The following is a 15,986-nucleotide window of genomic DNA, read 5'->3' as shown; positions in this document are numbered from 1 at the left end:
AAACAACTGGTAGCCTCTTAACATGGAATAAGCCAAATTAATAATGCTTCTTCCATCACTGAATCAATGCAAGAATCAGTAGAAGACAATAAAGTAACAGAAAAAACCAGCACAGGAAAAATAGCAGAAATGTCATTTATCAGCTGTCTCATCAATAAAAACAATTTACTACAAAACTAAGCAGAAATATTTACAGACACTACAGATCACTAGTGTGAAGCAAGATGAGGAAAAGTCCCCTATTCCACAGTCCAGTTATTTAGGGGGAACAACTGTGAGCTTTTCTTTCAGTAAGAGCTAAGATTTATAATGTGTGTGCGTCATTTCTTCTTTTGCTGTGACTTTCATTTCCATTATTTCTACTTTCTTCTACATTGTATTTTGCTTCATAACATTTTTGTGTCTATTGAATGTCCTGGGATAACTAAGCATCTGTCATCCCAATGGTACAGAGCTAATGTTTCAGGTAATCATTTCAGAATTTTCTTCTTTTTGTAATACTCCTTTTAGTAGATTATATCTGTATTGATTGTGATCGTATTGACCATATCAAAATGTATGACCATGGGTAATGAGCACAGTTCTCGGTACATTATAAGAAGCATGCAACTTGTCAGCATTGCCTACACCATCTTTCACTCTATTTTAAAATGTGATAGATGCTTCTACTTATCTTCTATGCCAGCATCTTTTAACTAACACCACGCATGTTTAATGTCAAGATATGAACTTCCTGTGTGCAGGAAAATAAATGTTCCTCCACTATGATACCAACGTACAGCCAGTTTGCAAACTGAAAAGTGAAATGTTGACAGCTTTTCCTTTACTAGCTCTTTTTTTTATCAACCCTAAAAATGAAAGGTAATTTCTTCAAAAATCCAATACTGGTCAACCAGTTACCTGTAGTTATATTGTGAACTGATTGACAGTACCAGGTTCACAGGGTCTCATAATAGTGGTGGTGTCCTTCAAAATATCTTCCTTTTCATTGTTATCCTCTTCAAGCAGCATGTTTTGATTTCTCCAAAACGTTCTGGATCAAGGATATTACATATGTTACTGCTGCCTGCCATGATCAACCATACCTCACCTAAAATATGATAAGGTCTCTGAAATAATGCAGCCAGGTGCAGTGTATCAGCTTGCAATTCGAATGTAAAAGTATTGAAACTCTTTAAAGAGAAAATAAATGCATGTTACATGCTAAACTATTGCTGTATTATCTCCTGTGTGGTGTAATTAAAACTAAATGTACTACTGAAAAGAAATGATAATGGATATTGTCTAACAAAATGAACAATTAGTAGACATCTAGCGGACGGAGCAGTCATCCTGAAACCAGCTTGTAACAAAACAAAGTGGGAGACAAGGAGCTGCTACAGCGAAGGTACCATCGCTGTCAACTGTCAAAAGTAATGGACAGAGAACGCCAACTTGCATTGGTGTGAACAGCTGTAACTGATTGAGGGTAAAAATAATCTCTGCATAAGCTTTTAACAACACAGTCTATGGTTCAAAGAAATTCTGATCTTGTAAAAAAAGAACTTCACTGTCACCTACTTATATGAAGCAAATGTCAAATGTCATTGTTGTGGTCTCCCTCCAATACTAAATTGGTGATCCCTTGATGCCTCAGAACGTGTCCTACCAACCGATCCCTTCTTCTAGTCCAGATGTGCCACAAATTCCTCTTCTGCCCAATTCTGTTGAGTACCTCCGCACTAGTTACATGATCTACCCATCTAATCTTCAGCATTCTTGTGTGCACCACACTTCGAAAGCTTCTATTCTTTTCTTGTCTAATCTATTTATTATCCATGTTTCCCTTCCATACATGGCTGCACTCTATACAAATACTTTCAGAAAAGACTTCCTGACACTTAAATCTACACTCGATGTTAAGAAATTCCTCTTCTTCAGGAACTATTCACATAAATTACATGAATTTCTTGATTCTGAAACTATGTAAGCATGTTAATAGTACAAGGGACAGTGTTCATGGTAAAATAAATCATTGTGATTACAGTGCAAAGATGTTTCTTGCATCAACTAATTGACTGTGAACTTACAAAAGTGATATTAACACACTTTCCTTGTGGAACAGGGCAACTTTTGGCATCACAGACAGATTCAAACGTCCTGGGGGTCAATGGCCTTAAGTCCTTAATAGCACTCAATGGGATTTTATACATTTCCCACAAGGACAGTGTTCTAATTGCATGTGATACCAAAGAAGTGCAGTGGAACCTTGATTCTTTTCCGGTTGCAGCTGTAATGGTTTAATATTACATAGTGCTTCAAAAAGATTCATCTAGTTTCAGGAAACTGTATCCCCTAAATGAATGAAGATATAAACTTGAGGAAAATTTGTACTTGCACATCAGAACTAAAGGTCTACCTTGGTGCCAGTTGCAACTTGTCAGCTTATGGCGAAGAGTTCTCGGGCTTCCAGCCGGGTGGCGGCGTCTTCAAACAGCGACGTTTCGACGAGTGACATACTCATCATCTTCTGGCGAAGATGATGAGTATGTCACTCGTCGAAACGTCGCTGTTTGAAGATGCCGCCACCCGGCTGGAAGCCCGAGAACTCTTCGCCAGCTGTATACGCCGGGAAAGCATACACTCACATTGTCAGCTTATGTTTTTGCCAGCAGGGGTCTCCCTGAGGCAGGTAGCTCAATCTGCTACTTGCTGCCATGTTGGTGATAATAGAGCAACATAAGACTTGTATTCTCTGTTGCAACAGGTGCAATGCACTTGCAACTGCCTGGCATGACTTGTCAATAGTGTAGTCTATACTGTACAGGCCATACGGATCTTCCACTGCACCACTGGCCACAGAGGTCACATGATCTCACAGTATGTGATTTTGTGTAGTTTTTGAACCGTTTCACTTGCGTGCCTCCTGACTCAAGAACTTTGGGTGAACTCCACCACCACACAGTGACAGGGGTAAATGCAGACATCAACACAAAAATACGGGACAAGTTTGATTATTGTCTGGATGTTTGTGACACATCTGGTGGAGCATTTGTGAGTGGTAAATGAAAACTCTGATCCTAAATATAAATGTAAAAAGTACCCCAACACTGTATGTGAATGTTTGTAAAATACATTCACTTCTAAAAATGAGATGGTTATTTAAAAAAAATGAAAATAAAAACTAACTATCCTATGAGTAAGTTAAAATCCACCCCCAAGATTTTATCTTCATTCATGTAGAAGACATAGGCTTGTGAAACTGGATGAGTCTTTTTCAAACAACCTGTATTTCCAGACATGACAGTTATGTAGACCAGACAGGTCTTATTTCACCCTCATGCTGATCCAATAATCTTTCACATTTATAATGAGATGACCATAGCTACCTTCAAAATTTCAATCATCTACTAGGTATAATATCAAAAATCATGTCACAAACATTCTAACTAGAGCAAATGCCCCCTTGAAAACCATGATACAACTATCCAAAACATTAAAGAATGTTATGTTCTCAACACACAGATATTTTGTGTTACGGGACACAGTAAATGTTTGCATTGGTCAGTTGTGCAAGATTAAAATTTGCAGCATGTATGTCTCTTCTTAGCAGTCTCCGACTTTACAAGAGTTTATACAATAAAAGCTCTGCAATGGTTTTAATATGCTTTCTTGAAACAGTGAGTTTACGGACACTATTTTCTCTATGCACACACTGAATATAATAGTCACTGTTGTAACAGTAGTCATCCTACAGAGGTAAGAGAGAATGCGAGAAGCAGATTTACAGAGACAAAGAACGCATTCTTCAGTAAAAAAAAAAAAAAAAAAAAAAAAAAAAAAAAAAAAAAAAAAAAAAAAAAGTTTCAGGTACTGATATGAAAACGAGGAAGAAGTCTCTGAAAGTGTATGCTTGGAGTACTGCATTATATAAGAAATACTATGTGGTCCACAAGAAATCTGAGGAAGAGCTACTGCTAAGGCCACCAAGAATAGTTAACCTTCCATTGGAAGGAGCAACAGCAGTGGAGGGGGGAGGTTAGATAAGATACCTGAGTGTGTAAAACACAATACACAGGGTGTTGGGTTTGGTAGTTCTGCAAATATTAAAATATCAGCACAGGATAGGACAACATCAAACCAGTCCAAAAGACAGATGACTTGAAATGAGAAAGTATCCCAATCTACATTAATAAGTTAATGTTTCTTCTGCTACTGTGTTTACTAGAAAAAGTTTTTTTTTTACCCAGGAACTCCGTATGCTGCCATACAACTAAATAAAGTAGGTCTTGATATCCCTAACTGAATTGTGGCTTTCCACAGATGTACCAACAACGTAGACACCAAAAATCTTCTTCATGACAGAATCCATAAAGTTCAAGATAATGACACCATAATGATAACAGATGTACTTGCAGCTCAGAACACATCTGAAAATGCTACTGCAAAAGTACAGGGGTAGCGAGGGTGAAGGATAATACAATAACATCAATGTTTTTTAGTTAGTCAGAAACCAATTTCCAGAAATTAGATGTGTAAACACAAAGCTTACTTTTCCAACACTAGAAAGCCCAAGACAGACTTCTTGTTATTTTTCCAACCTTTATGTATTCAAAGTGTAATGGCAGACATACAGCAATGGAACAGTGTAAGTGGAACACCATCATTTTTAAAGCAGCAGTTTCTCTGTTATGCAGTGTATTATATCTCTGGCAGGAAACAAAGGGTGTTATTAGGAAAGAGACATGTATCAAGCTATCAGGCATCACCCAACTGGGAACTAATTACATGTGGGGTCCCACAAGGTTCCATTTTGGGGCCCTTACTTTTTCTTGTGTATATCAATGACCTGTCATCAGTAACATTACCAGATGCCAAGTTTGTTTTGTTTGCTGATGATACAAACATTGCAATAAATAGCAAATCAAGTGTAGTCTTAGAAAGATCAGCCAATAAAATATTTGTGGACATTAATCACTGGTTCCTAGCCAATTCTTTGTCACTAAACTTTGAAAAAACACACTACGTGCAGTTCAGAACTTGTAAGGGGTGTCCCAAGAGTATATGTCTAACATATGATGACAAGAAGATAGAAGAAGTGGACGGTGTTAAATTCTTGGGATTACAGCTTGATAATAAATTCAACTGGGAGGAGCACACCACAGAACTGCTGAAGCGTCTTAACAAATCTCTGTTTGCAATGCGAATTTTGTCAGACATAGGGGATATAAAAATGAAAAAGCTGGCATACTATGCTTACTTTCATTCCATAATGTCATATGGGATTATTTTCTGGGGTAATTCATCAAGCCAAGCTAAAGTTTTCCGGGCACAAAAACGTGCAGTAAGAATTATATGTGGTGTGAACTCAAGAACATCCTGCAGAAGCCTGTTTAGGGAACTAGGGATACTAACTACAGCTTCCCAATATATTTATTCCTTAATGAAATTTGTCATTAAAAATATATCACTTTTTCAAACCAACAGCTCAATTCATGGAATCAATACTAGAAATAAGAATAATCTTCACAAGGATTTAAAGTCACTTAGTCTTGTACAAAAAGGTGTGCATTATTCAGGAACACACATTTTCAATAACTTGCCAGCAGCCATAAAAAGCTTAACAACCAATGAAATTCAGTTTAAGAGAAGCCTAAAGGATTTATTGGTGGCCAACTCCTTCTACTCCATTGATGAATTTCTTAGGAAAACCAACTGATTTGTATATAAGTACAACATAACTTCTGCACAATTTCAGTGCAGTAATGTGTTCACTGAAAATGTGTGTGTGTGTGTGTGTGTGTGTGTGTGTGTGTGTGTGTGCTTGTGTGTGTGTAAGTGTGTAAGTATAATCTAACTTCTGCACCATTTCAGTGCAGTAATGTGTTCATTGTAAATAAGTATTACAGTAGTTGTATTACATGTTTCTTACCTTATAAATAAATAAAAAACTTTTTTATTTTAAATTCAGTGCAATAGTATTTGTAAAATGACTCTTAGTGTTCATTAAAAAATGACGATCATTCCACTTGGGACCTGTGGAATGGTACATTAGCTTATTTGTTTTAGTTGTAAATATTTGTCATGTATTGTTGTTTTTCTGACATGTTCCACATCCTGGAGGACCTCCTCACTACGGATCAATTGGAATGAAAGTAAATCTAATCTAATCTAATTCAGATCTCACCAAGGATAATACCTATGGAACAGAAGAGCAAATTATTAGAGTAGGGCAGAATCCTAGCTGGAATGTAAAGGGATGTGGCCTCTCACCACTCTTGTTTTTATTAAGTGGAGACATGTGCCACATGGTTTCATTCAAATCAAAGGAAACACTAAACTTCATGCTCTGCCTTCTGCAGATGTTCTGTATACAATTTACAGGTTATATCTGAGAAATACAGCACAGACATCAACAACTAAAAAACAAAAAGTATGGCCATCTGTGGAAAATACCCAGGACAAAGTGATATGTGTTTGAAAAATAAAATTATAGAAAGAGTGAACACATTCAGCAGTTTAAGTTGTAAACTATCCTTTCTTGAAGAAGCAGACTTGGCTGAGAAAGCCATCAAATATACAAAAACAATGCGATTCATTAATAATGTAATAAAAACTTCTGTAGTTCAGGAGCACACCAAAATATGCCTTTATAAGGCCCTAGCAAGATGTGTGCTATGCTACAGCTGTGAAGCCTGGACACCAAAGACAAATTATGCAGAAAACACTAACAGTCTGTGAATAAAGACGCATTGAAGAAACTTAAAATGGAACTTATCACACATTATATACAGCACTACCAAAACAACTGGCAAAAACTTCTACAATACATGACCTCACAGAAGATCCCAAACTATAGTACACTACCATCCCAATGGTACAAGATCACTAGGTCAACCAATGAAATGATGGCAAGAGAACTTCTTGATGAGAATGAAGAAATAGTTTTTACTTTTTTCCCATATGTATCTTTAACTCTCACACGTATTAGATTTAGGTTTATGTTATCACCTTTTTGTCAGTTTACACATACATTACATTTATTCATGTTGAAGGTAAGCTGCCAGTATTTTCACCAAGTGATGTTGCTCTGCAAGTGTACCTGTATTTCATAATTAGTTTCTAATAAAGTGACTTCCCTTCATACCAGTGCATCATCTATCAGCATGCCGAAGACAGCTAAAATCATTGTCTGTCATTTTGTTTGAATGTATCTTTAATAATGACAGTCCCATCAAATTTCTTTGAGGGACACTGGATGTCACTTTAAATTGTGATGATGTCTTCACATTATAAATAACTTATAGATTCTTTTAGTTGGAAATCTTTGGTCCAATTCCATCTGTCTCAGATATTTTGTATATGTGGAAGTGAGCTGAAAGCTGTCTAGAAGTCAAGAAGCACTGCCCAACTGTGGGCTCTGCTGTCTGCAACCCTATGAATGAACATAGTGGGCCAAACATCATTCACTGGTATTTAAAGAATCTGTGTTTGTTTCCATTGGTCTCCAAAAAAATTCATCTATCTATCTATATCCAAATCCTGCTCCAGCTACTGCTGGGTCTGGGTGCTGACGAGTCCTCTCCATCTGGCTCAGTCCTCCCACCACTTTTCTTCCTCCACTTGCTGCCAAGTCACACCTGTCCTTTCTACAGATATTCTCACTCCCATTTTCCACCATGTTCTTGGGCACCCTCTAGGTCTTTTCCCATCCAACTTTAGTTTTTCCATAATTTTGGGGAGTGTCTCCCCATGCATCCTCTTAACATGCCCATACCATCTTAATCTCTTTCTTTCAATTTCTTCTCTCATACTTTCTTGTTTAAGGTCCTTTCTAATCTCTACATTCCTTACTCTGTCCATTCTTGTTTTTCCCTTAACTGCTCTGAGAAATTTCATTTCCCCTGCTTGCAGTCTGCTCCAGTCCCTTTCTGCCATTGTCCATGTTTCTCCACCATAGGTGACAATAGGGAAGTAATAATTCTTATACATAAGGAGTTTTGCTTTTTCTGAAACTTCCTTCTTTCAAATCAGGTGTTTTATTGTTTGGTAGAAATTGCCTCCCTTCTGTAACCTCCTATTAATTTCGTTAGTTATTCTTCCATCCCTAGATATTTCACTCCCTAAATAAGTGAAACTTTCTACCACTTTGAGGGGTTCTCCATTCAAGGTAATATTTCCGTTGATCCCTTTCTCTATTCCAAATACCATTCCTTCACTCTTATCTTTAATTATTTTTAATCCATACCTTTTCATTATTTCCTTCCACACATCAAGCTGTAACTGTACATCTACCTCTTTATCACCCCATATTACCATATCATCTGCAAAAATTATCTTTTTGTCTTTTTCTTTTACTGTATCTTTAACTGCCTTATTCATTCCCTCCATCACAACATTAAAAAGTGCAGGGGATAGAATACTTCCTTGCTTAAGTCCTTGTCTTATTTCGAAGTATTCAGAGTTCCCCAATGGTGTTCTAATTCTACAATTGTGTCCTCTGTACATTGTCTTTATTACATTAATGTATCCATCTTCTATATGTATCTTCTTCATTTCTTCCCAGAGTCAAATGCCTTTTCTATGTCTATAAAAACCATTATCACCCTTTTGTTACACTCCCAACTTTTTTCCATCAGTTGACGGATAGAACATATCAGGTCGATCGTGCTTCTTCCTTTCCTAAACCCATGCTGTTCTTCACTCAGCTCCTTTTATATCTTTTCAGTTATTCGATTTAGTAAAATTCTTTCAAAAAATCTTGGCTGTATGACTCATAAGGGTTATTCCTCTGTAGTTTTTACAAAGTCTTTTATTGCCTTTCTTGAAGATGGGAACAATGTCTCCTGTTCTCCAGTCGTCAGGTATTGTACTATTTCTCCACACGCTTGATAGTACTCTATACAGCCACTGCATTCCCACTGGACCTGCTGCTCTTATCATGTCCACTGATACTTCATCAGGTCCTGGGGCTTTCCTCCCATTTATCTTCTTCACAGCTTTTTCCATTTCTTCCCATGTAATTTGTCCTAATTCTGCTTCCCAACTTCTCTCAATTTCTCCATTATTTGTTGTTTCCTCATGTACCTGCTCCTCAGCATTTAACAGCTTCTTAAAATGTTCTTTCCAGAGATCTTTTATATTCCCTGGATCTTCAATCACGGTACCGTCCTCTGTTTCCATCTTTACTGGTACTTCAGAAGCTTTCCTTTTATTTCTCATCATTCTTATTGCTCTTCACATCTTCTTCAAGTTTTTTTGTAAGCTCTTCTCATGCCTTTTTCTTTGCTGTTTAACCAACTGTTTGCTATTTTCACTGCATTCCTCTGGCACACCCCCTACTGGATTGTGGTGCACAGCAACAGTTGCAAATGATATTATAAATTATCCAGAAACTACCTGAAGTGTAGCCCACATAGTCACAAAGCACCATCAACTTCCATGGCATATGGCAGCAGAAAACCTCTTCATTTCTGCCTCCATATCCAAAACATCCCAATACTTGCTCAAATCCCTTTCTGTCTTTGCCTACCTGTGCATTAAAATCTCCCATCACTTTGAATAAACTCCATTCTTTTTCTACAAATTCATAACATCACAAAATGAGTTTCATGATTTTACAACAAACTGATGTTCCAGTGACCTACAGAATAGATGACTGCTAGAAGAGGTGTCAGTTCTACACTCCAACATTGAACTGAAAGGTACGCCGCATGACTCAGTAGTTTTTCCTCTATCTTCTTCTTCTTCTTCTTCTTCGTCCTCTTTTCTCTTTTCATTTATTCCAATGTTGACATATTTCTATTAAGTTTTGCATCCATGATATTGACAAAAGTAATAACTGCGCTGCAATCTTCATAATTATAGAAATTTCAGATAATTTGTGTGTTTCAGCCATCATTTTATCATCTTGCATTGTGGTAGCATTATGCTCAATGACAATCTGGACACAAACCTTTGATCCAATTAATGACTCTGTACGACCAAAAATGACAACTCATCAAGTTAAATCTTCCTTCAAAAACACTGAGCACTTCTCACACATCTGTCTCTCCACTTGTTTTGACTTTGTTCAGCTCTCGTTTCTCATCAAGGATTCAATTTCATACAAATCATTCTCTATTTTTACTAGTAATTTTCTATTATTGTTACTGAACAATGGTAGGTCATTTCCATCTCACACTATCTTACCACAGCACAAATATGTCTAGCATGTGGAGTGCAATATTTATGATTTTGTGTCACAGATTGTTCACATTCTCCTTCCCTTCTTAAGTAGAAATATGTTTCTACCTTCAACTTTTTGTTCTATATTACTAGCAATCAATGATGTTCAATAGCTTCGTGGTTACCAGTTGTTACCTCTACACTTACAGAATGAAAAAGTTGCGATAAGTTTGTTGCCAGCAGATCTCTTTCCATCATTAACAGGCCACCTAACCAAATGTTTAAGTTTATTTTCAGAAACTGTGTTTCATTATAAGCTCACATGAATGTGTGCCCCACCCTCCTTCCCTCAAAATATGCGCATCTCCCAGTCTATATATTGTACAATGAAATCTCTTCCAACTCCTTAGGCTTCTCTGTATCATCCCACAACTTTATGTCAAATGCGTGGGCAATAGATTAATATTTTTTGCCCACTTTTAGCATTTATGTTCAATAAGATTATCTTACACTTTGCAGAGTTATTGAGTTCTTGAAGGCCACACATCCTCCCCCCTCCACCCACCACTGACGGACATGACAAATAGGTAAGACATTTCATCTCTAAAGTGAGGTAGCTATTATACACCCCCTACTGGATTGTGGTGCACAGCAACAGTTGCAAATGATATTACAAATTATCCAGAAACTACCTGAAGTGTATCCCACATAGTCACAAAGCACCATCAACTTCCACGGCATATGGCAGCAGAAAACACACCGGAGCATTTAAAAACAGAGCAAGCAGCTCAGCAGTTTGCCTGCATTTATGAAGCTGCTGGCCCTTAGTGATTTTTCTACCCTGACCAGCTGATTCAATGTCCACTATGAAGCATGACTAAGAATACGTATATAGATTCATGCAGTTCATGTAGCTGCATGAAACAATCTTCAAAACTCGAAGTGTTTATGGGATGTAATGGTCCAGATGCAACTAAAACTAAATACAAATAACAATGAGCTATGAGCAAATACTGAAACAGTGTGGCTCCAGATGACAAAACAAATAGAAATCAGAGCCTTAGTATGAGGTTGTGGATGGGGGAGGGATGGAAGACACTAATGCTGATAAAACAGTGCCGCTATATTTTACATTGTACATTTTTTCTTATTTGTCTACCTCTCCACCTGTTATAGAAATTCTTCAATGCTGTTTGTTTATTTCTACTTTTTGCTGTGACAGATAGGCTTGCTTTCTTCTCCCACACCGTTATCTTCCACCATTATAGTAATTGTTAGCAACAGTTTATAATAAATCACTGAAATTACAAACACAGGAAATTCCACTACAAGAGTGCTTCTGTGTATAAAGTTTACAAGTTTCATGACTAATAAAGATAGTATCATTACTGTACGTATGTACCTGATAAACCACCACTTTTGACTGCAAGTCGACACTGCTTATTCTTTTCATAGCTAATTTGGCAAGTTCCAAATTATCATTTGGTACAGGGTTTGGTAGTGGCCACGGAGATAAGTTTTTAAATTTTGGCATCCAGTACATCATTCTCCAGTATTTACGTACTGGATGTCCTCTCCTGCCAAAAATATTTATTAGAATTGTTTCTAACTCTGCATCTGGCATAACTCCTGCAAGCAAAATACATCACAACTGAGGCACTAAACAACAATCATCAGTTAACATCTGTCATTACAATTAATTACATTGGAATGAGCTGTTGAGAAAAGCAATGATATTAGCACGTAAACTACTTCATGGTCATCTTTGACTGCTAAATTCTTTATTTGAACAACCCACTATAGCAATTTCGTACATACGGCCATTATCAAGTCGACATAACTGTGCTTTACCACATGACAAAACCTAAAAATTATCTGACTTATATGCATGTAATCACATTTGTGCCTACCTAGCTTGCAATAGTGGATTGTTCAAATAAATAATTTTAGTCAGAGGTGAAGAAAATCTCCACCATGAGCTGTCTCCTTTTATATTTCACGTAAGTAATGACAGCAATGAAAAAAACCTCTTATTATTTTGTTTTAGTAGCTTCTCTTACAGTTATTATATTATTTAAACGAAACCTGAGAAACTAAATAACAGATTTCTAATTAGCTTATAATTATGTCACCAATTGTTAAAAATCTTTAAAAATACATGGGTCACCATTAGAATTCTGTGCAAGAAGCTAAAATGCTGTGGCAATGCAGGCTTTCTTGGCAAATTTTAGTTATTGATGAAATATTCTCCGTTTATTAGCTGAGTCGTGGCACAGTGTTGTCGCAACATTTTGACTAGTTTCCTACTTGTCGTCTTCAGGTGAAGTCAGATTCATGTTCAGTTGGTTCCTTTATAACTGCTGCCACAAAGCTGCTGTTCTTCAACATTTTGGCTGTCTCAGGCTATATATGCCTTCTGTGAGAAGGACGACAGTCCATCCTAGCAGCTGACAAAGGCTGTTACTGTTAGATGACTATTGGCAGAAGATTGAGATGCTACTAATAAATCCAGCATATGAGCAAGTGAAGAAGGATCCTACATTAGTTTTGACAAGGAAGGCCACCACCTTCATCAACAACTCAGAAGCCGACATGGATAAGGTCAGAATGCTGCACTCCAAAGTGTCGGCACCACTATCCCCAGATTCCCTTCCCTTCCACTGTGGCTTGAAGGTCCCTCACCTCCGGCAGCAATGTCTCTCCTGGAACACTGCTAATCGGCCGACCCATCAGGCCGTCAGCAGAGGAGTCTGTGGTCTGGCTGCTGTAAAGGAACAAACTGCACCCTTCACCTGAATATGACAGATAAGAAACATACTGAAATATTGTCACATGATGCCACGACCCAACTGATAACCCGAGAGAATTTCATTCACTTCCTTAAGTCCTTGATCATTACCCACAAGTTTTTAATCCATGACCTTGTATGCTAAAATTTTGTAAATCATTTTACCCTTCTGATTTAAAGTTACCTCGGATGGATGCTTGAGATGTTATGGCATGGAGTACAAAAAAAATCGTCAACTGACGGTAGCAGGAAGTACAAAACTCATGCATCAGAGATATCTATCACAGGCGTCTGTAGAAGCAAATTTCACAGACTGCATAAAAGATAATGTCTTAATAATGTACAGAAAACAAATGCACCTAGAAAGTACAGATATCTGCGCTCTTCTGCAAAATCTACATCTGAGAAACATCTAAAGACTGCAAATTTTCAGCTACCAACAACATGCAACACTTCAAGCAACTGTGTACACTAATTAAACATAATAACGTGATTTGTTAACACTGAACATATATTTAAGTGGTTGGAAGTCTTTTATGAAGTTATTTGTCTGCAGTGTAGTCTTGTAGGGAAGAGAAATGTGGATGCTGAAAAGTTCAGACAAAATGTGGTGCTGCAGAAGAATGCTTAAAATTAGATGGGCATTAGGTCACAATCACTGTCATGGTGACAGATGTTAAGTTACTCCCTCTCTTCATTACTGTCTTTTCTAGTTTATTTTTGCAGTCATTGGACTACTGAACACAAGTACTGAGAGCTTACACAGAGATCACACTTTGTTATGAAAATAAACCGACCACATATCTATTAAGAATCCATTTCTCTTATATGTTGCAAAATGTCTCTTATACATAGCAGTATAATGAAGTCATTTAATTAAAGAATGAAAACTGCCACTGTGAAATGGTAACACTACAAGTTAAATTACCGTTGTTTATTGTACTTTTTATGTGACACTTCCCAAACAATGGCTATAGTCATCCAGTCCTGTTTAACAGTTGTGTTTGTTACAGATGTACACAGAACCAATCATAGATACATTGCATTTTCCACATAAATTAAACAGGTGAAACTCTCAATATGAAACAATGGTAACTCCATGTTGGAATATTAACAATATTAGGAAAAGGAAAGATTGCTACTCACTGTAAGAGTTGCAGACAGGCACAAAAACAAGACTATTACACATAATAGCTTTTGTTACACATTAATTATAGCGTTGCGTGTGTATTCGTGCACTCTCTTTGCTGAAGAAGGCTTTCGCTGAAAGCTATACTGTGTAGCAGTCTTTTTGCTGAGCCTATCTGCAATTCAGTGGGTCATCTTTACAGTGAGTAGCACCTTTCCTTTTCCAAATATTGTTGCTACTCTCAATATCTTTCTCCATGACAATTACTACTTCTAAAGCACAACACTGAATGTACGTTGCTCCCCACAAAATTATTGATTCTCCAACAAGACACTGCATCAACCATAAATCTCTTAATTCCAACACCCTTTTCACAAAATAACTGGAATACTTTTCTTCTATAAACCAATGTAACGCTTTTGACTATTAATTCCACTTTCTACCCGATTTACATATTGCATATCTGCAGTGCTGCGGCACGCGACCGCTTCATACAGAAGCCGGACAATGAATCTTTCTTCCACTAGCACTGGGGTTTTGTTGTCTTTACATGAAAGATAATGCTTTCACAGAGAAAAGGCACACTCGATTCTTAACATTCCAGGAGCCAGCGATTAAGTAAGGAGTACAATATCGAAAGTTAAGACAGCAAAATTAGTAGTACTCCTAACGTGGGCAGATCAAGTAATTAATACAGATGAACTGAATCAATCTGGGGAGAAAAGAAATTTATAGTGCAATTTGACTAAATGAAGGGATTGTTGACAAGACTCGTTTTTGAGGCATCAGTGTAGGGCCAGTCTGGTAATGGCAGAAAGCTGGGGGTAAGGGGCAGGGGGGAGAAGAAAACTGTAAGAGCACATCAAAGTCTGACTTCACTGAACAGGTCGAAATGGCAGTAGGTGTGGAGAGGAGAAGAGGCTTGTACAGGACAGACTAGCATGGAGAACTATGTCAAACCAGTCTTTAGATTCAGAGCCACAAGAAACAAGAAAAGTAAATGAAAACTTCACTGAACATATGAGTATTTTGTTAATAATAGGTAATAAATGTAAAACAAAACATTCCAAAAAACAAACATTACAAAACAAGCTAATGGTCACTGGGGAGCTTCTGAATGTGAGCTTTCAATGTGCTACAGAAATTTTACAAGGACTTCAGAATAGAAAGCACTGACGAGTAAGAGCCCTAAGCTGCGAGCTCCTGCCTGTCCTTCACAGTGATCACTCACTTGTTGCCACCTGTACCCCTCACACACCCATCACTAAATGTGAACGAAAATAGGACTCTCTGGTAGCCATTCTAGACCACTTGAAAAACTAACAATTTGTCAGAAAAGTTCACTGTAGACCGTATCTCTGTGTTTGTGTAATTAACTGTTTCGCTAACAGCTGGTTTTGAGGACAGGTAAAATCTAAAATTAAATTTACGAGAAGAATACTGGTTGACTAATTACTTATGAAGTTCTGTGCCTCCTTTATAGTTGCTTGGTGTCTGTTCAGGTTGATTCCACAGATGTTGGAAGTAAGGCTTTCATTTTTAAGAATGAACTATGAACTGACCAGTTACAGGAGTTTGCTCTTCGAAAATATAACTCTCAACTTTTTGTCACAAACTAAATCGCTTCAAATCAAATAGTTCACACCACTGACAACTCCACAGTGTTTCTTTCAACAGCCATCTTCCAACTAATTCCTCCATCATACTACACTACTTGGCAGTTGATAAGGACAGAAATATCACCGGACAGGATCAATCACAGGCAACGATAGACACCGTGAAACATAGCACATACTTAATGGAGGTGGAGTGGTATATTTATAATGAAAAATGGTACAGATTTAACTACATGGGAAAGTAGGATATCAGACATAAGTTCATGTTTGACAGAAGTCAGACTCCCAACATAATGATCAATACTGA

At 37.3% G+C, this 15,986-nt stretch overlaps 1 protein-coding gene across 1 annotated transcript in view; it reads right to left on the bottom strand.

Annotated features, from left to right (window-relative positions):
• The window catches only part of LOC124612587 (evolutionarily conserved signaling intermediate in Toll pathway, mitochondrial), a 108,287-nt gene that overhangs the window by 26,348 nt on the left and 65,953 nt on the right, over positions 1 to 15,986 (bottom strand). The window contains exon 2 of the mRNA XM_047140871.1: positions 11,549 to 11,775. Within this exon, the coding sequence (XP_046996827.1) occupies positions 11,549 to 11,775 (227 nt within the window). The remainder of the gene's footprint in view (positions 1 to 11,548; positions 11,776 to 15,986) is intronic.

Source organism: Schistocerca americana, chromosome 4 (assembly GCF_021461395.2).
Source record: "Schistocerca americana isolate TAMUIC-IGC-003095 chromosome 4, iqSchAmer2.1, whole genome shotgun sequence".
In the NCBI taxonomy this organism is placed as follows: domain Eukaryota; kingdom Metazoa; phylum Arthropoda; class Insecta; order Orthoptera; family Acrididae; genus Schistocerca; species Schistocerca americana.
This window is presented reverse-complemented; position numbering and strand designations above follow the sequence as displayed.